We start from the raw sequence: 23,226 nt of genomic DNA, 5'->3' as shown, positions 1-23,226 counted from the left end.
TCCATTGACTGCTCTTGATCTTCAAAACTTCTTTCATTCCTCTCCCTCCAAATGCACCACCATAGGCATATTGGGACATCTTCCATATTGATGCAATTTGAGAGTTGCCCCGAATGTCTTTCCAAGAAGCGAGGAGGTCACTTACCCTTCTCAACATCACCCAAGCTAGCCCAACCAAGCAAAGACTTCATTCCATAGAGTCGTGCAATCTCACAATGAAATAGTAGATGGTCAATGGACTCTCCGCTTTTCTTGCACATACAACAAGACTATGATTCAACGTTTCCTCAAGTTGTCAAGAGTGAGGATCTTCTCCAAAGAAGCCGTCCATACAAAAAATGCTGTTTTTAGAGGTGCCTTTGTCTTCCAAATGCTCTTCCATGGGAATGGATTTGTGTTGCGCATGGTTATGACTTGGTATAAAGAGCGGACTGTGAATAACCCTTTCTTAGAAGGGCACCAAAAAATATTTTCTTCCACTCCCCTGACAAACGGTGGAATACACAATGTCAAAGAACGCCAAAAAAACATTCCATTGGGGAATACCACTGTAGATGATTAGTATATCCGCAATCGAGGCTTTTTTCATTCTTGCTAGACCATAAACTTGTGAATAAGTTTCCCCAAGTGCCCTATCGCCTCGCCACACCATACATCATGCCAAAACTTGACCTTGGATCCATTACCCGTAGTAAAGCGAATATTTCTTGCATGTGTATCCCAGCCTCTTCTTATATGCTTCCACAGCCCCACTCCATAAGGCCCACTCACCTCTTTAGAACACCATCCTCCCCATGCTTCTCCATGTTTCAATTCGATGACGGTTCTCCACAAGCCCACAAAAGCTCCGGCTCTCCCGCCTTGAGTCTACTTTTTTTTTATAAGTAAAAGATATTTGTATTAATATGAATAGGCACACCCCAAGTACACAGGAGATATACAAGAGATTACAACTAGCTAAGAGGAAGAGATAGAAACAAGAAAATCATAAAAATTTAAGCCATCACAATCTACAACACTCGCCCATATGAACAAAGTTTTAACAAAGACTCTAATCTCCTCCAATGGTCGCTCCTTATCTTCAAAAGTCCGATCATTTCGTTCCTTCCATAGGCACCAAAGAATACGTATAGGAATCATCGTCCACGCTGCTAGATTTGTGGAATCCCATCCAAATTCTTCCAACTGGCCAGGAGCTCAACCAATGTAGCAGGCATAACCTAGGCTAACTCCAATCTTCTAAAAACATCATCCCATAGTGATCTAGCGGCTCACTATGCAGTAGAAGATGATCCACAGTCTCACCATTCTTTTTGTGCATACAACACCAGTCCACAACAATCACCCGACGTTTCCATAGATTATCTGAAGTCAAGATCTTGCCAAGTGAACCTGTCCAAGTGAAAAATTTCGCCTTAAAGGGTGCCTTGTTTCTCCAAATATTTCTCCATAGAAAGCTATCATGTTGTGGATTGGCATGGGTGTTATCAAAGGAGCAAGCAGAAAAAGCACATTTTCTAGCAGGTGTCCACCACAACTTATCGGTGCCTTGATTTCTCAGTCTCGTGGCATACAAGGTTCTGCAAAAATCAACAAAATTGTCAACTTCCCAATTATGAGCCGCCCTCATAAAATTCACATTCCATTGGGTTGAGCCACTGGACATCTCCATGAGATCAGCAACTGATGCTCATGCAATCCTGAAAACTGTAGGAAATGTATCCTTAAGAGCTCGATCTCCACACCATAGATCATGCCAGAATTTTATTGTAGATCCATCACCCATCACAATTCTAGTGTGTCGAGCAAATACCCCCCACCCTCCTCGTATGTGCTTCCAAGCTCCCACTCCACCCCCCCCCGGACACCCATACTTAAGGTCAATCTTGTTTTTCCATGTTATATTGCCACAACCATTTCCCAAGAAGCACCCAGTTGAATAGCCTCAAATTTCTAATTCCCAACCCACCCGACGCATACACCCATACTTAAGGTCAATCTTGTTTTTCCATATTATATCGCCACAACCATTTCCCAAGAAGCACACAGTTGAATACCCTCAAATTTCTAATTCCCAACCCACCAGTAGAAATTGGAGAGCAAACCTTATTCCATTTGACCAGGTGAAACTTAAACTCATCCCCCAACCCACTCCAAAGGAAATCACGCTAGGGTTTCTCTATTGAGTCTACTATTCAAACATTCGTTGGCAATAAGCACCGAGACGAGGATTTGCCTACCTTTGACAATGGCATTTTGAGGCTTCGATATTAAACTACACAAGGGCAATGCCAATAGCACCCAATATTTACAAAAACAAAAGGATGGACTCCATATTCTCTTTGGGAAGCCACAGTAACATCAAAGTCTAGCAAATGGTTCCTTTGCGCCTAATATGGTGGATTAGGCAAGAGCGTAATGCTATAACCTTTGAGGATGGTGAGAGGATAGTGTTTGAGTTGAAAGTCAGTATGCTCAAATCTCTTCATACTGGGATGGTTGCCCACAACAATCTCTTTGGAGTCGGTTACTTGAAGAGCCAATCAGACCAACATGATTGGAAATGTAGCCCAAAATGACTAGTCGGCAGTTCTTTACAATTGGCTACTTTTACTAGGTCATAATTTGAACCAACTCAAATTGCACCCTAAATATCTTCAAGATAGTTTCTCTTAATTATTTTTTGATTGGCACCGGATGTCTAAAAACAAAGTCCCGACTAATCCCAGGGTGCACAGGCCCTCAACAAGGAGTTTTCCGCAAGTGCACCTCACGTAATTCTAGGGGAATCTCTCTTTTTTCCCTATTTCCTATTTCCGTCTCTTGATTTCCTCTCAAAATTTCTGAGATGGTGGAGGCTTTTACTGCAGAACTTTCCATGCATAAGATGTGAGATTGCAACACATAATGAAGCCATGTCAGCTTTCATGCATTAGACAGGTGGCTAATACAGAATGGCCTACTATAATTACAAAGAGCTTGCTTAACCTAATCTGTCAACTACTAGATGATGAAACACACTGCAACCAACAAAAAAAATACCTGCTTGACAGCTTTCGGGGCTTGGCAGTAATTATTAAATACAAGTTGCAGAAGACTTGGTTTCTGCATGGAAGGAAATTCCTTAAAAACATTACCAAGAGATCAAGGGTACAAAGCTATTATTACATCACCAGTGGTAAAGCAAACAGAGGCAAACCTTTGTACATAAAGCAAAAAACAAAGAAATGAGTCTTTGAGCTTCAGACAATGACATAGTTGAAGTGTTGCGCAGTAATGATTGCATGCCCCTTGAGAAGTTATTGTCAGAAGGCCCAGGCTCTGAAACCTGAGAACCACTGGTAGATGTTTCTTGGCTTTCAACCTAAAAAGAAATCCACATGATAAAAAAAAAAAAAAAAATCAGTAAGTAAACAAAATGATAGAATGTCCCTTTTACCCGGCTACCCTGGAGGTTCATTTTTTGTTGAAACCCAAAAGACAAACTGATTTGGGATGAAGGTCAAATTGCTTTGCAGTGATCAAACCAGCTCTTGTTAAAATTATATTAACTCACACTCCACTCATCAGAGCCCAAAGTGCTTTACAGGATTGATAATGAAAATGTTCACATCAATAAACCCTTCAGAGTTTCAACATACTGCATACGAGGTATAAAAAAAAGTAGAAAAGGCAATATGAAGGAAAAGTAATTTAAATAATAATGACCGATACCTCCCCTTTGACTCTTTGCTCAGTTCCAGACTCTGAAAGTTCTATATCTGAAATATGCTGATCTACAGCAGCCAACAACATATTTTTTGCAAATTGCTCAATACTTTCTGATATGTAGCTTAGCTGATAAAGCTTGTTCGCCACCTGTCCAGATTTAATTATAAAAACAGATGCATTTTTTAGCATGAAAAATTATACAAATACAACTACTTCACAACTTTTTTTTTTATCGGTACTTCACAACTTTTACACAACTCCTTAATAAATTATATATATTTTCTAATTCAAACACATCAAAGTCAAATAAACTTAAATGAATTTAAAGAATTTAAAGAATTTTTTTTAATCAGTAAAAACAGCATTTGGGTAAAATTTAGAAGAAAATTAATATTACATAGCTAGTTGTGCAAAGGATGCGGAATGGTAGACTTGGTAGTGTCTATATCATTTTTGTTTTAGCATATAGAACACGCCAGATTGGACTTTTTACATCCCCCCAATGAAGATATACGTTTTCATTTCAACAGAATCAAGGAGGTTATAAGGTGCAAGTTAAAATACCAGCCGGATTGCTCTGGCTCGGATCTCATCTTGAGAATGAACAGCACACTGCCATTAAAAGATAATATCAGTAGAAATACAATAAATTATCAATCAATATACATATAAATACTTTTTTTATAGGTAATCGAGAAGTTTTATTCATAAGAGAAGGCAAAGCCCAAGTACACAGGAAGAAAATGAAACATCAAATATACATATAAACACACATGAATATATACATATGCACATCCTAACGACACACACACACCAGCAACTGGACTTCAATAATCATTACATTGACCCCCAATCTCGATGGAAGCAGAAATCAATCCATGCCTTTCATACAAACCCTCTGAAGACCTCACCAGCAGGCAAAGAACAGTTCTCCGAACAATAGATTTAGATTAATTCTTTATTGATGCTCGAAAGTAAATTCACAATATCCAAGAGTATAAGCTGTACATAGAATCTTAGATCGTTTGCCTCAATGAAGATCTCTTTATATGAATTAAAAATTAGTTCAATATGATGTACAAGGCTTGATAAGTCATCATCTCTAAGGCAAAAATACAGCATTTAAGAACACTAATTACTTCACAATATCATAGAACCTCTACAAAAAGAGTTAGATCCACTGGATAGTGTTACATCATCCCAAAAACTGCTTTTGAAACTCAATAATTTCTTCTCTATATTAAAATTAAAAAAAAAAAAGTCTTTTCCTCAAAGTCTCAGCATCCAAATAATGTCCTATATGTCAGATACGAGCACTCCGAACTGCAGACAAACATCATACACAATAAACTAAAGTAACAGATAACGGCCACAGAAATGCAATTAGATTCATATGCCAAGTCACCTTCAAAACTATATCCAGGCAGGAATGCCGATTAACCGGTCGCCCCAAAATCAAAATCCAGACAGCACCAAGGCCCTGAGTAACACGCTCAATATCACGTACATCTTTCCCGAGATGATCAGTGACATCAGCATAGCAGAGATCATCTAGTAGTTTCAAGGCAGAGTTAGGCAAAAGTGGGACTTCACCAAAAAGTCTACTAAAGGACTTGTCTGAAGCTGGAAAAGAGTCCAGCAAAGATTTGGCCTACATTGCAAGAGAGTAAATACATCTCATTTTCACACACACGTTGAAAGAACAACAGGATATTGAGAAAAAGGTGATGAAATAAGGTTGAACTAACTCAAAAGGTGCCTACCACAGCCAAGAGCAGCTTTTCATACACAACAGCAGCGACTGAAGAGGTTTCCGCAGAATCCAAGATCATGAGGGTATGCAGATGGTACAACACGTGCAAAACAAGCTCATGCCCCTGGAAACCATTTTCTACTATTAAATCTAATTAAGAAATTAACCACTCAGACAAATATAACGCTCAATGCATTAAAAATCTATTCCGGATTTCCACTCAACCATTAAATTGACACTAAAGGAGCCTTGAATAGACAATCAAACTTGAAAAGATACAGTCTGCATAAATTTTAGTTGAGCAAACAAATATTTATCTATTTCCCCACTTTCATGAAATTGATATAAGGACTTGTAAGGCACCTTCCTAGTGTTGCATGGTTATCTATTTCCCCACTTTCATGAAATCGATTCACAATTTCACACGATTCCTTCTAAAAATACAGTCCACAAAATCACCTGGTGAAGATCAAACAAATACTTAAAAAATTTTAAGTCCTCTAAACAAAGGGAACGCATAGCACACAAGACAATTACAAAAGTCCCCTCAGCCATTACAATCCTAAATTCCCAAAAAAATCTAAAAAAAGAATGGAAACTGCCTAAGGCTGTTAAATGCAGAACTTGACAAAAGCTAAAGCGTCACAATTAGTATTCTGACTTGTTAGAAGTTCCAGAATAATAATTAAAAAACATCTGCATGATCTTTTAAGATATTTTTCAGGTACAATCCACCACTGTCATAAGGGACGTTCAGCTTGAAGAGCAGTGCCATAATGTTTGATGCAATGCATTGACTAAGCATGACAATAGCAGCTTCAAGGAGTTGGTATAGTAAGGCATCACTCTTCTCCTGGTAATCCTTCAATCCAAGATTTGAGCCTTCATTTTCTGTTCTCAAGTTCATTGGTCTTTATCATTCTTCCCTTCTCTTTTTTCCCAAATACATCTTCATTGAAGTATGCTAGTAAACTTAGATGTTTAAACAAAATTCATTGCATGGATAACATATTTCTGGCCCATAAACAGCTACAATCATGCTAAACAACAATTACTAATGGACAAACTTCGGGACAGTCATCCAGACAAAAACGAACAAAAAGATAACCTACAAGTTTAAAACTTAAGATACCTTTTGGCGTTGGTACTCAATGACAACATGTTCTTTCAGCATCATAACAACGTCATCATCAGTGCCAATCTGTGAAGGAAAAATAATTATCAGTAACGTAAATACAATTAGATGTAGACATCATATGAAACATCAGGTGGAAGTCAAGCATTATAAAGGAATAAGACAGGTTCAAAAACCCATGTCCAGAACCAGTTTTATCTTGATAGTACTTATAATCCACACCCACAAATTTTACATGCTCACTAAGCTAGTTGCATCTACTGGCATTTTCACCTTGATTAAAATTTGGCATCCTGGAGTTGAATGTTGCTGTAGCTTAAGTTTCAATTCAATAATCCCAATTCTTACTCAACATATGAAAAGGTTGTTTACAACTTAATTTTGAGAAGGTTCTGTGTATGTGCAGTCAGACGAGTGAGAGAAGTGAATAAAAATATGCCAAAGACAATGCACGTATGCCACTGCTTGTTTTTGTGCGTTTCTGTTTATAGAATCGCTCGACTTATGCCGGAGACTGGTGAAATCTTTGGAGTGCTAGACTTCTATTCCAGGCAGGCAACAGATCAAAGCGGTGTGGAAGATGATCCCTACCTATATTATGTGGTGCTTGTGGCAGGAACGCAACGAGTGGACGTTTGAAGAAAAGGGGAGAACACTGGAGGAGCTTATAAAGTTTTCTTTTTTAGAACTCTTTGTACTTGGGCTAGGGCTGTACAGGAACCGCCGGAACCGACCGTGAACCGATCAGACCGACCGCCGGAGCACGGAACCGGCCGGAACCGGCAAAGAACCGGTCGGCGGTCGAGAGAAATTGAAGGAAAACCGATATCGGCGGTTCGGCGTCGGTTTGAACCCCTGGAAAACCGCTGAACCGGCCGATCCGGTCTATTTATATATATTTTTAATATATGTATATAAAACGGCGCCGTTTCACTTATTATAAGTGAAACGGCGCCGTTTTAAAGCTTGAAAGTTAAAAAAAAATTAAAATAGAACGGCACCGTTTGGCTTAAAAGCCAAACGGCGCCGTTTTAAGATGAATTAATAACCCCCCCAGGCCCCTCTTCTTCTTCCCCGCGTCATCTTCTTCCTCTCTACCCTCTGCAACTCTCTTCTTCTTCCATGGCAGCGACGGCGAGACAGTTCTTCACTCTTCCTCAGTTCCTCCTCCTTCACAGAAGACGCTGACGGTGGACCGAAGACCGCGCCGACGCACGTCGAGACCGATATGATCGGTTTTTTATCCCCAAACCATCGGTTTCGGCCGGTTCAACCGACCCATAGCAGACGTCGGTGGTGTCTCGGTTTTGCACCGAAACCGACACCGAACCCATCGGTGTACAGCCCTAACTTGGGCCATTGTTGTGGATTTTAATGGCATGGACCTTCATGATTTCCTTGTTGCTAATGCGCCTACTTAGATAGGGCCTAAGATTCTTGTGACTGGCATTTATGTCCATTCTTTGATTAATAATACTTGTCTACTTATTAAAAAAAAAAAAAAAGAAACTTATGACATGAGAAAATATTTTTTTGGGTGCACTTGGCTACTGATGATGAGCATGTAAGCTTTGGCATCAACTACTCAAGAGAGTAATCTTACTGTCTACTTGATTTTACAAATTTGGGACACAAAAGTTACCTCTTTACATAAGAACAATCAGAATATAACCTACCTGAGCAACCAATCGAGCAAGTAACGCCATACGCGTCTGGCTGCACTCAGTCCCACATGGCTGCTCATATGATTCAATTATTTGTTCAACTGCCAATTTTCTCACACGTCTTTCCTGTTCTTCGGTCAGTTCCACATATGATGGGAGCAGAGGTAAATCCTGACAGGTGTCTTCAGATGCAGATGCATTTGAAACAGTAGGAGAATGCTGATCAGATTCTAGAAAAGACAATGTATCAACCCCATTTGCCACTACAACATCCGACAACTTCATTTCAATTGAGTCCTCATCAACTTTGTTAACTGGAGAAGGTGTTGGATCTGAAGAGGGATTAACCTCTGGGATTAGATCAATTTCCTCGGTTTTATCAAGAGCAGGAGTTAATTGACTAGCACCAGAAACCAATGGACTTTCCAAAATCTTATCTTCACTTTTGATCATGGACATGAGAGATGTAGAAGGGCTTTCAAGACTGGTAGTAACAGAAAGTGAAATGGGTTTACTCAAAGAAATACTAATGTCAAACTCAGATTGCACAGCTCCAATGTCCTCTGCAATTGGATTGGAAGGGACCCCAACAGGGACTACTACACGTCTTGGATCCAGCCGACGAGGATCCTGGAAAAGCCACTAGGAATTCATTTAAAGGTTTCTAAAAATTATAACATGTGAAGAACTAAAACACATTCAATAGCTGCAAGAGACCCACAACATTAATAGCAACTAAAAGCTCATGAAGTTTACCCTTCGCAGATCACGTTTTGAATCAGCAGAGAGATTATTGACCAGAGGTGTATCAGACAATGAAGAACTAGTTGCAGTAGCTGAAGAAAGAGGTGCTCGTGCACTGACATCTGGAGGTTCTTCAGAATTTGTAGGAGCAGTATTTAGAGAGCCCAATTGTTGAGTTACTGGCAAGTTCCCAAGCCTTGTTAAAGGTGGAGGTGTCTTAGGCAAGTGCTTCATATTTGTTATGACAATATCAGCCAGCAGATCAGGATGTACTTTTGAAATAAGGATTTCAAGTGATTCAGCACCTCTTTCGCCTTCCGCAAGCAAAGCACCAATCATGGCAATCATCTGTTCCACAGGGCTCAGTTGGCGATGCAATACGGGAGATAGTCCATTAGCAGTAACCGAATCATGCACAGAATCAATTACTTGAACTGGCAAAGCCGACTGGATGTCAGGACCATACCGGAACCGCTTGGAAGCCACCTCATGACCATTAGCTGGCTCTTCATTATCCAGAGGAAACGACCTTTTCGTCGATAGATCACCTGATATGGGCAATTGGCTTGATAATTGATCATCCTAAGCAGAAATTTAAAAACCAATGAGTGGATTTCAAAAAAATAAGAAATTGCTAAAATGTAAAACAAGGTAATTCTGTAACTACCTTGCCCAGCCGAACATCTCGTGAAGCACGCTCAGTGTTTTTCATTATTTTATCAACTTGCCGGATAACCTGATCAGCAGCATCCCCAGCGTTCATAGCTCGGAGAGCCCCAAGCAATCTATCTCTTGACTGAAAATACAACAGAAGACCCAACTTGTCAGGCAAGAGATAGGTGAACGAACAGCAAGTTTTTGGGGCTTTTGTATTTATTTTTTGATAAGTTTTTTTTGGGGCTTTTGTATATTTATCATATAAGATATAATGGGTCTCTCAATTTGTTTCCTTTACTAGCATGCCATGTCTACAATGAGCCTATAAACATAACCCAGTGTCTTTGTTTTTGCCATTTTGGAGCTTCTTGCCAGCACAATGATCCAATCACTAAATAGAAGTCCAGACACACAAAAACAGTAGCAAAATAGTCAATTTTCTTTGTGCAATAATCTGCTCAACTGACAGCATGTTGATAGAAAATGCTCTACTGATAGAAACACAATGGAAAACATAGAATTTTTGTATCAGTATTTGATACACTGTAAGTGTTGCAGTAGCAAAGAAAGCAATGAACGGTTCACATTTGAAGATCACATTATTGCTTCATGCAGCTCATTTATAGTTCAACTGCTGAAGGTGAATAGGAAGAGAAAATCTATTATGGTCAGGGAACAAGAAGAAAATAATGAAAAGAAAAGGCAAAATTGCTTTACCTCTATGATGGTTGGATGAGTACACCTTAGGAATCCCAAAAAAGCAGTTCTTAAGGAATACTGGATACTGGCAGCATGACATCCTTTGACCGACTCAAGGTTTAGATCAAAATCAAGAAGAGCAGAAAGAACAGAACTATAGTGGAGTGGCCTCTTCCTAGCTATGGCTGCAAGACTGAGGAAAAAACAGAGTTTTAGATTTATAGAATAATAATAATAACTGAAAAACATCCAAACTAATAATAGATAAACTAATTCTTCAAAATTTGGACACCAGATATCTGGCAAACTCTGGGAATATGTGTTGTCACAACAGCCAAAAGTTTGAGGGTTTACAACGTCTTCAAGAATACATCTGAGAGTACATTCAACTATGTATACTAATGAGCAGCGCAATATGGATAGGAGTATCCAACGAGGCAACCACAAGACAAGATGAACAGCCACATGAGCTGCAGTATAAAGCATAGTATCCAATACAGGAAACTATGAAATTAAGAGCTCCCTAAACAGAACACCCAATACTGTTTATTCTTATTTTTTCAGAAATCCCAACTACTATAATAGCCGTTGATGCTTTTCGCAATTAGATGCCTGAAAACTATGAAAAGGTATCGATGGGAAAACCATCTACGCAAAAAGAGATAATGCACTGATGTCCATGAGTGGGAGAGTGAAATGGAGAGATAAAAAGATGGGGAGATTCAAAATGGCTTGTTGAACCTTGAAGAAACACAATAGTTTTCAAAACACAAAATTGCACGAAAGCTATACACAATAGCAGAAAAGATGCAACTGAATGGATGTGATATACATCAAAAGGGAAAACTCTCGACAGCAACGAGGCTGTTCTAGTGACATCCAAAAGTTGGCATAATCAAGTTCTACCAGATTAAAGCCTAGTTTGCGTACTAAGGCATTCTCATAATACCTCACTACTATTCATTATTTTATTATTACTTTTCACCTACTTTTCACTACTACTCAATATTCTATCATTATTTTTTTACTACTATTCACAAAATACCTGAGAATACCCCACTACCCAAATGCAACCGGCTTGGTAGTGAACTAGAAACCAAGAAACAAGAGAAGCACCTGCAGTGCACCTTTTTGCCTTTTACACTTCCAATCAGGAGTCATACACTCCAAACCGCCAATCAAAAAAAATTTGTGCATTCCAAACCAACTATCTTACTCTTTCTTTATCAAACTTTTTTTATCAGTAAATCAGAATTTTATTAAAAATAGGCGAAGCCAAGTACACGGGACATATACCATCCAACTTACATGCATAAAAGAACATACACAGACAAAACAACCATGGAGACCCAAGAAAATTTATTCTATTGATTGATTATCTTGCCATTTTGCTAGTTAGTGATGAATTTTCTCTGTACAGCCAAGGAGTATAACTCCTCAAATGTCTATAAAACTGTTATATTTTGTTTATCTTGTTCTCTTCTTGATTATCTTTGTTATAAACCAAAGGGTCAAGTCTCATGACATGAGGCCCATGTGTCGCCTTGCATGAGTAAAATGCCTTAATCTAAAATCATACTGGCAATACACATAAAAAATGGGTCAAAACAATTGTGAATCAGATTCCCAAACCAAAACAGACGAGAACTAAATAGAAGAAAAGAAAGAAAGGTGGTTAAAGTGAAAGTTGCAATAGGACTTTAAACAGGGTGCAAATGAAAACAAAAAATTCCAAGCAGACCAAAACAAACGATTATTTCAATGGACAAGGACACTTCGTAACTTCATGAACAAAGATGAACCAAAAGAGTGACAACCCCACCACACAATCCTGAACAACCAAATTTTTGGTTCATGACCAATCATAAGGAAAAAAATCATGGTTCTGTAGATAAATTCCGTCACAAAATTTGCCATCCCATCCACCATCCTAAAACCAGACTACCCACCTCAACCATGGTCTCAAATCGAGATTTGAGTTATGTAAATGACCATTCATGATGCTTATTTGAAGTTCAAAATGCATTATAAAAAACAGGAAAGCATCTAAGTGGCAAGTATCCCCTTAAACACAATAAGAAAACAATATGAAATTAAAGCAATACATTGCAAATACAGACCATTTATTTCATTCTTACTTTAGGGGAAAAAATTAAGAGTCATATTGACTCTAAACACAATGCTTCATCAATACTTACAACATAAGGGAACAACACAAAAGGTAAGGATTACTTCTAAAAAGCTTGAAATGATCATCATGTTTATTACATAAAAAATTGCTGTTCTACCAACAAAATGAGTTTATTAGGGCCATAATCATTATTGTGATAACTCCCGCCACTACCACTTGTCACTATCACTGACACTACCATAGCTGCCGCCGCCACCAAAAGATGGTAACTTTCCATTCCCAGCACCACCCACTTTCCAACAAAACTTCAAATTCAATATCAAAAACTCAAAGGTCCATGATGCAGCCATTCCAAACATTCTACGCTAAAAGAAAGTATTGGAACCAAACAAAACCAAAAACAAAAAATACACATTGAACAGTGTACTGCAACCATATTACATTCAGAATGTCCTCTTTTCTATAAATTTAAAAAATAATAATAATAATCAAATAAGTTACTGTTCACAAACGAGACTATCTCCCAGCAAGGTTCCATTACCCCATGCAACATAGTCACCATTATATAAATGAGAAATACTATTCGTTAAGTCTTTTAATCATCATCCTTGATATAGCATCAAATGATTGAAAAATTATTGATTTGAGGCCACATCAGGGAATCATGAAATGATGATGGTTAGAAAGCATGTAATCATCATATGATGTTAGAAAGCATATTGATCCTCCCGCCCGTGGGTAGCCCAAGTGGTAAGGGCGAACTTGTGTGCATGAACCCCATGTCACAAGTTTGATTCCCCCTGGGATCAAACTGCGATTTAAGTGAGAGGCCATGGTAGTGGGTTGTTGTGCTGGTCTCCCCGGGGGTTTACGTTCCAAGGGCGAGTCCTAAGGGCTATGCCACCGTAATAAAAAAAAAATTAAAAATTAAAAATTAAAAAATAATAATAATAAATATCATTTCTACATAAACATACAAGATGTAAAAGGACAGCTAAGAGGCAAGCTACAAGTACATTTCCAGTCCCAGCATATCATTTCAATTGAGAATTCTAATGACCAATCTATGTTTTTTTTTTTTTTTTTTTTTTTAATAACCGGGGGTGTCCAGGCCAGCTTGTGCGCACCTCGACTAATCCCACGGGACCCTGAAGTTAACGACCAGGTAAACCTCCAGTGGCCCTAAGGGGACTCAAACTGGTGACCACTGGGGAGCAAACCCAAGGCCGGACCAGCTGAGGTACCCGGTTCAATGACCAATCTATGTTCAAAGAAAAAATTAACAATATTAACTCCAACCAAAAAAGGCAACACCAAAAAGAGTACTAGCAGTCACTTTCACACTCACCACAGCTTTATCGTACTTCTAATAATCTACCACACCAAAAAAAAAAACAAAACAAAACACTTTCATAACATCATAATTGCACAGAGTGTTATGTCCATAATACTTTGTAAGTTATATCCACAAAAGTTTAAGCAAATAGTGCATGCATAGAAACATATAATGAATACCTAAGTAGCACAAAATCTTATAACTTCTATATACTGTTCTCTAGCAAAATGGAGTAAGAGTAAGACAATAATACCAAAATTTAAAAAAAAAAAATGACTAACAATGGGAAATATTACAAGTCTCAAATCTCAATCACATTTATTATCATTTTAAACATCCACATAAAAAAGGCATTGATATTGCTAATTAAGCAACTTTTATTTATTCAACATTTACAAGAACTTGAAATTTGTATGTTTGAAATGTTCTCATAGTCCTCAGTTGTTCATGATTTCTTTCGTTAGTGATAACAATACATCCCACCATTCCAAAATCACAACTTCGATCTTGAGAGCACAATCATTCCGGCTTGATCATCTCCATTGTATGTTAAATTGATCAAGCACAAGCTCATGTATCCCACAAAACAAATATATTTATATTTCCAGCCATATAAACTAAATAAAAAAATCAATAGCTACAGAATATCAAATTACACGAAATATATCACAAGCCATTTCATCTCACAAATTGTAGTGCATGATCGAAAAACAAGCTTCCAAGTGCAAAATCTGTGTAACAGATTCTCTTGCTATTTTTCAGTTTCTATCTCTTTTATTTTTTTTATTTTTTTATTTTTTGATAAGTAATAATTTATTCAAGAAATAGGCATAAGCCCAAGTACACAGGACGTATACAAAGGAAACACCTACAACTTCCACAAACGAAAAGAAACTACACGCCAGAAAACTAAAACAAGTGCAGAAAATTATCCTCCATTACAAACACTTTAACCCAAGAACTCAAAGTACTCAAGAAAAAATCTCTAAGCTCTCCCAATGAGCGTTCTTTATCTTCAAAGCATCTCCCATTTCTTTCAATCCAAATGCACCACATAAGACAAAGTGGTATCATCTTCCAAACTCTCACCGCCTTCTTACAGCCCTTCAAACCCTTCCACCCTTCCAATAAATCCACCACTTCTCTAGGCATTACCCAATGTAAACCTGTCCAACTCAAAACCTCAGTCCACAAGAATCTTGACACTTCGCAGTGAAGAAAAAGATGATTTACAGATTCTCCTGCCCTTTTACACATGACACACCAATCAGCTATATACAGACCTCTCCTTCTAAGATTATCAATAGTCAATACTTTACCCAAAGAAGCCCCAACAGCAAAAAGCAACCTTACTGGGAACTTTCCCTTTCCATATACTTTTCCAAGGAAAAACACAACTACTATGACTTGACAAAAATCTGTAATATGATGAGACTGAAAACTTAGCCTTTCCAGCAGAGATCCATACCACACTATCCTCTCTTTCAAGCACCAACTTTGAGCTGTAGAGTTTAACCAGCAGAGCCTTAACTTCATCCACCTCCCAATCATTGACATCCCTTTTAAAAATGATATTTCATTCAACCTGGTTATTATTACTGCAGTAAGAATCATAAATAGATGCATTCTGATCCCTGGCACTTCTGAAAATTGAAGGAAAAACCAGCTTAAGAGCTGTATCCCCACACCACAAATCATGCCAAAAGAGAATCCTCTTACCATCTCCCACCTTCAATCTGAAATTATTGGAGAAGGAATCCCAACCTTTTCTAATAAGTTTCCACAAACTAACACCATAAGCACCACTGGCAGCTTTAGAACACCACCCTCCCCACAAACTTCCATATTTCACTTCTATCACATTTTTCCACAGGGCTTTACTCTCCAAATGATATCTCCAAAGCCATTTTCCAAATAAAGCTCTATCTCTTTTATATGACAAAATATCAGTTGCTTCCATTCTATTAAAAGATTTATTGATGTGAAACAAAACTCGGGATCAAAATAATTTACAAAGACCAAGTCCAGATTGATAATGAGATACCATTGAGAAATGGCAACGATATGAAAAGAGAAAACAGTACAATTTTAGTTTTTTCCTTTAATCCAGGATAAATGATGATTTTGGCAGATAACAAGATTGATTGCCTTCACACAATTTTGCAGGCATTGACTGATTGCATAAACAAGTCATATTGTTACTTAAATGAATTCCATTCTGCAGTCATCAACTGCAAATATATGGCTAAAACACCTGTGCTAGTTAAAACTGTTTCAAAGATAATAATAGGCTTCACACCAAGGCCAAGTTTATGGCCTACATGATGCAATCTAATTCAATCACCTATCTGGCAAGAAACGGAACAGGAGACAATAACTCATTTTATTTTATTGGTAAGTTATGCACACATTAAGTGGCTCTTGAAAGTAAACCCTCAATCTCCCCCTTATTAGAGCCAGAGCTCATCGCTAAAACAGGTGTAAGGTCATTACGGCTGATTGTTTAAAAAATGCATGTGTACTTCATATAATGAATCAAGTGCTGTGATGAAATAAAATGTGAGATGGAAATGTTGGCAAACATAACAGAGTAGAGATAAAACAGCAGGGTAATCCTCAGTTAAAAAGAAATTTGATTATTAGAGGTATTAAATAATGTGCATCAACTGTAAAGATAATACATTTTCACATAGCTTGCACATCATCAGCTGTACGCAAATACAGCATAAAAACTCAAACAAAGTTAAAATAAATGGTCTTTCTAACAGTTTACAAAGCATAAACTGCGTCGCTTGACCACCATGTTTCCCTCAGCACACGAGATGAACATTTTAATCCATCAGTTATCCGTTCCTATCACTTCCCGGTGCTCCACTGTACCCAAAAAATGTGCAGTTTACATTGTCTAGACCTGTTCCCATGACCCACCAATGCAGCAGTATCCAATGCCATTAACTCCTCATAAGAGAACTGGTCAGCACGCTGCAATAATATCACAAACAAGCAGTTGAACTTGTCCTACAACCTGTTTCCAAGCTTTAGTTATCTCTCCATAGTTTCCAAGATAGCAAAAATGAGGGCAAAATGATGTCTACAACCATGTTAAAGTTTTAAGTACTTCATTATGCTGAAGATATTTAATGACATAAGTAATAAAGAAGACATGACATCATTGCGTAAAAAAATAATTATTCATGTTGCAAAGTATTAGTCAGCTAGAAATATATCCAACCATATTCAGGGTGCAACCATCCCAGAGTTTAAAGAAAATAAAGGGAGAAAACACACAATGAAGCTCCAAATAAGCTTCCGAAAATCGTTGCAAGGAAAAGCGCGGGATATGCAACCATATTCAGGTTGGATTTAAGAAATATCATCATGATAAGCAATTGGCATGTATTGCTAGGCAAGGCAATACTATTTTGGTCATAAGCAAGTAAAATTTTATTAATGAATAGATAGTTATTGCTCAAACACCTAATAAGAGAACTTTCCGGGCAAGGCAATACTTCCATTTTAGATGCATATTTGGCATATGCAAGTGTATAGATGCTCTGTGTGCACCTGTGTGAAGCACTGAAATGTTTTTTTCTAAGTAAATAAAAAGTGCAGTACTGAAATGTAATAATGGTATGTATGCATATATGCATATCACCAACAAACCTACCTTTAGGCATACCAACATATGCTTATGCAGTTATTTATAATATTAACACGTGGTTTAATAACTTGCTTTTACCTATCAAAAAAATATTAACACATGGTTACATATACAGACACATATAACCACAAATGCATGAGAGGCCCAATATCCAGAACAAAGATCTTCATATTGGCATCTCATTAAATGTCTCGTATGATTTTACTACGTTTGGAATTTATTATGTAGAAGAGCCATTTGGAATTTTCAAAACTCTATGCACTTGCACATGTGACAGTGAGTACAAGTGCGAGAGTACATCCCAGAGTGTGTGTGCACACGTGTGTGTGAGAGAGAGAGAGAGCATATATGCTTCATCATCATGTGACACCCTCATCTTTTTTATTGTTTTATACTCATTCCTCTTCATCATTGTAACTTAAGCTACAAACGAAAACTTTGATGGTAAAAACAGATGTTTGGACACAGTTTTGGCTCGTTTGTTTACACAAATGGGATGAGATGAGATGAAAGTTGAATAAAATATTATTTTTTAATATTATTTTTGTTTTGGGATTTGAAAAAAGTGAATTGTTTATTGTATTTTGTGTGGGAATTTGGGAAAGTTGTAATGATTTGATTAGATAAGATGAGATGAGATGATTTGTGAAAACAAATGAGGCCTTAGTGTCCCTCACTCTCAAGAATTTATAAGTCTACATGGAATGCTTTTTTTTTATCGGTAAACAAGATTTTATTGATCATGAGAATAGGCAAGAGCCCAAGTATACAAGACATATAAAAATAAGTCTGCATGGAATGCTATACTAATCCCAACAGACTGAGCATCTTCCCCATGGACTATAAGGATCCATTCATCCTAAAAACATGCCACTCAAACAAACAAAGAAGATAGGAATGAGCCATTCACTAATTACCTACACAGGAGCCATTTAGGTACAAGCAAACAAAACAATCAACACAAAACCCAAGATTTCCACATGCTACCACCAATAGTGAGGATAGCTAACGGTGAAAACAGGAGCTCAATCAAATTAATCCAAAGGAAAAAGTTAGCTATGAAACCTAGGAATTCCAAGTGCCCACAACCACGCTAAAGATAACTCCTGGTTACCTTCCCCAAAACAAAATAAAGAAATCCACTCATAAGTTGTAGATGGTAGGAAAGATTAACAATTTATATATCAAAATGATCAGAATACTTTAAATTTTATAATCTATTTCTAATATATTGTAAACTGAATTGTTAGTTAAAACATATGGCACCACACAATAGATTCTCTGGGAACAGCGAGTTTAATATTAATGAAACTTATCCAGTATGCAAGATATCATTTATAACGATGGTTCATTTGAATGGAATCTGCCTTTCACAATCTGCTTAATTGTCAATATCTTTTTCTTTTACAAGACACACCATGAAAATAGAGAATTTTTTACGACTCACTAGTCATGAAAAGATGAGAGATTGCACAAAAATGCAAAAATCGAAAATGAGTTATACATTTTGATAATGCTACATGAAGCTCACCAGTTAATAACAGTTATCGTCACCGAACCAGGAAGGCTACTGGCTGACAGCAACAAATTTAAGAGAATGCCAAGTGTTCTGTTTGCTTCTGACATAAGCACAACCGGGTCCAAAATAGGGTGACCACCAACCAACCAAGATAGGTTGAAAGCCCGCCTACTTGCTGCTGTTAAGAAACAAGTTAATATCCAAACAAATAATGGCTGAACAAGTCAAAACTCAAATTACCGGAAAAAGGCAAACTGGCAAAGGAATCACAGGAGAAAGAAAAGTGCAGTAGAATGAACGTTAAACCCTCAAAAATAAAATGCATTACCTTCTGTGACAGGCTTTTCAAAATCATTGGTATCAGATGTAAAGTATAAAACATATGTTTCCAACAATTTCAAAGCCAGCAACTTTCTCCCAACAGAACCAGGCTACAAAATTAAGTTGAAACAACTTTCAGGTTAGCCAAATATTGCAAACATTGTAACAACTACAAAATACACAGTTATTTAAAATATAACACCCAGTTATTTGGAATAATCAAAATTGAAAGATCTCACCAACCAGTTTCATAAATAATTTGATAATTGTTCTAAAAATCATCAAACTTCAAAGACAACAAAACCAGTCAAAACTTCACATCTCTGGTAAAAGACAACTAAATCTCATAACAGATTGTGATGATCGTATAGAAAGCACATTGTAAGTTCTTTTTTTATCGGTAAATAAGATTGTATTGATCATAGGAATAGGCAAAAGCCCAAGTACACGGGTCATATCCAAGAGCAACGCCTAGAAGTGATGTTCAGAAAGCACATTGTAACTCCTACTGAAACAGGAAATTTCTTGAAGTTAATTTGGTAATACTGCTTGTCAGAATGAGTAATTTCAAATATGTACGAAAAGAAGAGACGTTAAAAAATAGACACATGTTTTTTTTATAATTAATAAGAGAAATTTTATTCCGAGTAAATAGGCATAGCCCAAGTACACAGAAAAAAAATAGACACATGTATGACCCCACTTTCTTTAGTACCCCTACACAAGCGCACACAATTACCCGACAAACAAGTCCAAGGCCTCAGTCTCAATAAACAATAGTCCAACTTACCGCACCACTTCATCAAAGTGTGAACTCTCACTGGGGTATATGAACTTCTTTTTACTAAAAAGAAAAGGACAACAAAAAATGGCAGTTCTCTTCATGCACCCACTGCCAACACACAACAAAAAATGAATCGACAGTGTAAATACGACAGCAAACAAATACACCCAAAACCTGCCAAAATCTTGAAGAAGCTACAATTCTCCTCTTTTATAAGCTTTATTCTAACACAGAAAAATTCAAAGCTTTTTAATCTATGGCCTCCCCTCTTTCAGAAGATGTCGTTTGTCCAACCTTGTATTGTAGTTTAACTAATTTATAATCGACATAATTACCTTTTTATTGGCAAGTATCGCATCATCAACGTGGCATAACCACGATGAATACAAGTAAACAAAAGAGCAAAGATAATCTTTAAAAGTTATAGGCATTAAGTGGAAGTTTAGAGGAACGAGTCAATGACATTTACACACCTCCAATGCAATGGAAATGACAACATCCTTGAACTTAGTCATCCACATCCAAAGCTCTTCAAGCCACCTCTCAATTTTACCCCGACGGTGATACTATAAATTTTGGGAATGAGCATAAGCAGTTTAATTGTGACAAGAAAGAAAAAGAGAACGGGAGTTCAAGGAGGAAATGTATTCGCGTGAGAGACAGAGAGAGAGAGACCTGCAGTGCCAATTCTTCGAGAACCCTAGAAAATAAATTTGTGCCACTAATAATACATTGCCTCGCAACAATAGACTCGCCATCACTTAAAAGCGCCAATAACACCGGCATAAGCACAGAGGAAAGCTCCATTGCTTTCGAACCAATCTCTTCAATCACCCTATCCACCATATACAAAAGGATCAAAACAGAAAGCATAAAATAGAGAGAGAGAGAGAGAGAGAGGGTCATAGAATGGAGGGAAGAGAGAGGGAGCACAGGAAATCGATAGAATCTAGGGTTTTTCGAACTCACTCTATGAGCAATTTGCGGACGAGGCTTTCGGGGGAGGACTGGAGATCGGCCAAGTAGGGGAAAAGCTCGGTGGCCAAAGAAGGGTCCACGGAAATGAGAATGTCCTTGGCCTGCTTCAGAGAAGACATCTTCACCGCCAGATCCCCGTGGTTGTTGGCGGCGGCGAGAAGGGAGAGCGCCTGGTCTCTGGGAGCTCCAGCCATGGCCGACCAACACGAGAATCAACGGTGATAATCCAGTAAGGACTTTTCAATTCTGGTTGAATTAGGGTTTTGAAAGGGGAGATAGAGGATTGAGAGGCGGGGGAGAACGAAACACGAGCGGCAACGGTGGGGGTGTGCTTCTGAATTTAGGAACGGACTCATACGGGTGCGAGAAAGAAACCTTAATTTATATAATAATATATAAAAATTATCATATGTCACGTAGATTTTCTCTCTCTTATTCTGGTTCATAAATACTTTGACACTTTTGCCTCTCAAATTCAATGCTTCTTATATGCACTCTCCGTCTCCGAGTCGGGATCGAAGTTCGAGTGTGATGAGAATATTCTCTCTTTAAATTTTTTTATAATTTTTTTTTAAAAAAATTATTTTAATAAAAATATTTTTTAATATTAAATTATCATGCCGAAAATCACACAACAGACCGGAAGGAGAGGAACAGTCATTCCCAACCCACTATAACGATTTGGACCTTGATCAGTATGATTTAAAGCGTCATGCAGCAGTCTGGTGTGACTGTACAGTGTCCATACGAAGATAGATCCAATAGTAAATAGAAAATAAATACATAAAAAAAATAAATTTGAGACACATATTTACATGGTTTGATACTGAGCATACGTCCACGGAACGTTTAGAGGGCAATTCTATTATAATATGATTATTTTTCAGTCTCTCATTCTCATTGTACAATAAAAGTCGAAAAGCTATTATCTAGAGGGGATCTTCAATCTAGAGCTCTTGTGAGATTGAAAAAGCTTAAGAAGTTACAATCAAAATCCCCTTTCTCATTTAGTCTAATCCCTTTTTTATCTTGACCTTGGCAGTGATGAGGAATGGCAGTTTTATTCCCCTCCTCGCTTGCATGCCTGAATTGTTTTTCCCCCATTTCTCATTTTTCTTTTCCTTTATGTCACCTTCTTATTTTCTCTCTCACATCTTTTTTTTTCTAGGGTTGAAAACTGAAGTGGTCAATGCATTTTTTTGTGCAAAACTGATGTCGCATCGACGAGTTTTAGAGAGGCTTAGAACCAGCCGATTGGGGAAGAGAAAATCGTTAGCCTCAGTCTCAACGTGAATCTGTGTAGTTCGTCGGTTTGTCTTCGGTGTCTCTATGAGAAGAAGGGGAACGGCAAATTGTGCCGTCAGTGAGAATAAGTGAACCTGTAGAGGAGAAAACCAGAGGGAAGAAGAAGACAAGAGAAGAAGTGGGGGTTATTAATCCCAGGATGAAACGGCGCCATTTCATCTAGTTTTTTTTTATAAAACTTATACTACAATATCATTTCACTTAAGTGAAACGACGTCGTTTTATATACGTATAATAGAAAATATATATATAATCTGCTAGCTCAACAGTTTGGGTTTGGTTCAAACCAAAACCAAACTGGCCAGCGTTATTTTTATACCACCAGTCGACCAGTTCTCTGCTGGTTTTAGCCGACTTCGGATTCCAACGGCCGGTCTCGTCAGTTTCTATATAGCCCTATCTTTTTACTTATCCCCTCATTGTCTCTTCTTCTTCTATGCTTCTATTGTCTTTTAAGAGCATTAACAATGGCTAGATTTTAACAATTGTTAATATAAGTCTAAATTTTAGCTATATGTGAAAAAAACATTCACATTGGACTAGCCAAAAGTCTAAAGCTTAACACTTGAGCTACAGTAAATCTTTGGTCCTCTCCAAACCTAACGAGTTACTGTTCACACTGGAAAGTAATATTTTATTATTTCATCTACCTCCATCTCTTTTTCCCTCGTTATTTCTATTTCTTCATCCTGAATAGCCCAATTTCTCTCGTTTTTCCTTTCTTCTCCCAAAAGCTCCCAACACATTGATCCTTTGGCTTCGTCTTCTTCAACCCACATAGACCCTTCTCTCCGTCAATCATCCACGTTGCCGTTATCTTCCATTTTT

At 37.6% G+C, this 23,226-nt stretch overlaps 1 protein-coding gene across 3 annotated transcripts in view; it reads right to left on the bottom strand.

Moving 5' to 3' along the window:
* The window catches only part of LOC108993132, a 28,594-nt gene extending 7,088 nt beyond the window's left edge, over positions 1–21,506 (bottom strand). The window contains exons 1-16 of one of the 3 annotated variants that reach the window (XM_018967895.2): positions 21,085–21,488; positions 20,791–20,950; positions 20,589–20,681; positions 19,339–19,441; positions 19,023–19,188; positions 10,382–10,556; positions 9,675–9,803; positions 9,020–9,589; positions 8,276–8,893; positions 6,597–6,665; positions 5,475–5,588; positions 5,117–5,362; positions 4,276–4,323; positions 3,715–3,858; positions 3,200–3,364; positions 3,043–3,105 (exon numbers count right to left, since the gene is read on the bottom strand). In XM_018967895.2, the coding sequence (XP_018823440.1) occupies positions 3,043–3,105; positions 3,200–3,364; positions 3,715–3,858; positions 4,276–4,323; positions 5,117–5,362; positions 5,475–5,588; positions 6,597–6,665; positions 8,276–8,893; positions 9,020–9,589; positions 9,675–9,803; positions 10,382–10,556; positions 19,023–19,188; positions 19,339–19,441; positions 20,589–20,681; positions 20,791–20,950; positions 21,085–21,287 (3,066 nt within the window). In that variant the 5' untranslated portion in view covers positions 21,288–21,488. Of the gene's footprint in view, positions 1–3,042; positions 3,106–3,199; positions 3,365–3,714; positions 3,859–4,275; positions 4,324–5,116; positions 5,363–5,474; positions 5,589–6,596; positions 6,666–8,275; positions 8,894–9,019; positions 9,590–9,674; positions 9,804–10,381; positions 10,557–16,423; positions 16,813–19,022; positions 19,189–19,338; positions 19,442–20,588; positions 20,682–20,790; positions 20,951–21,084 lie in introns of those variants that run through there. The other 2 variants (XM_018967896.2, XM_035685715.1) reach the window with 2 other exon arrangements.
* Between the last annotated feature and the right edge of the window lie 1,720 nt (positions 21,507–23,226).

This window comes from Juglans regia, chromosome 15 (genome assembly GCF_001411555.2).
Source record: "Juglans regia cultivar Chandler chromosome 15, Walnut 2.0, whole genome shotgun sequence".
Taxonomy (NCBI): domain Eukaryota; kingdom Viridiplantae; phylum Streptophyta; class Magnoliopsida; order Fagales; family Juglandaceae; genus Juglans; species Juglans regia.
The sequence above is the reverse complement of the archived record's forward strand: the minus strand, read 5'-3'. Positions and strand labels throughout refer to the sequence as shown.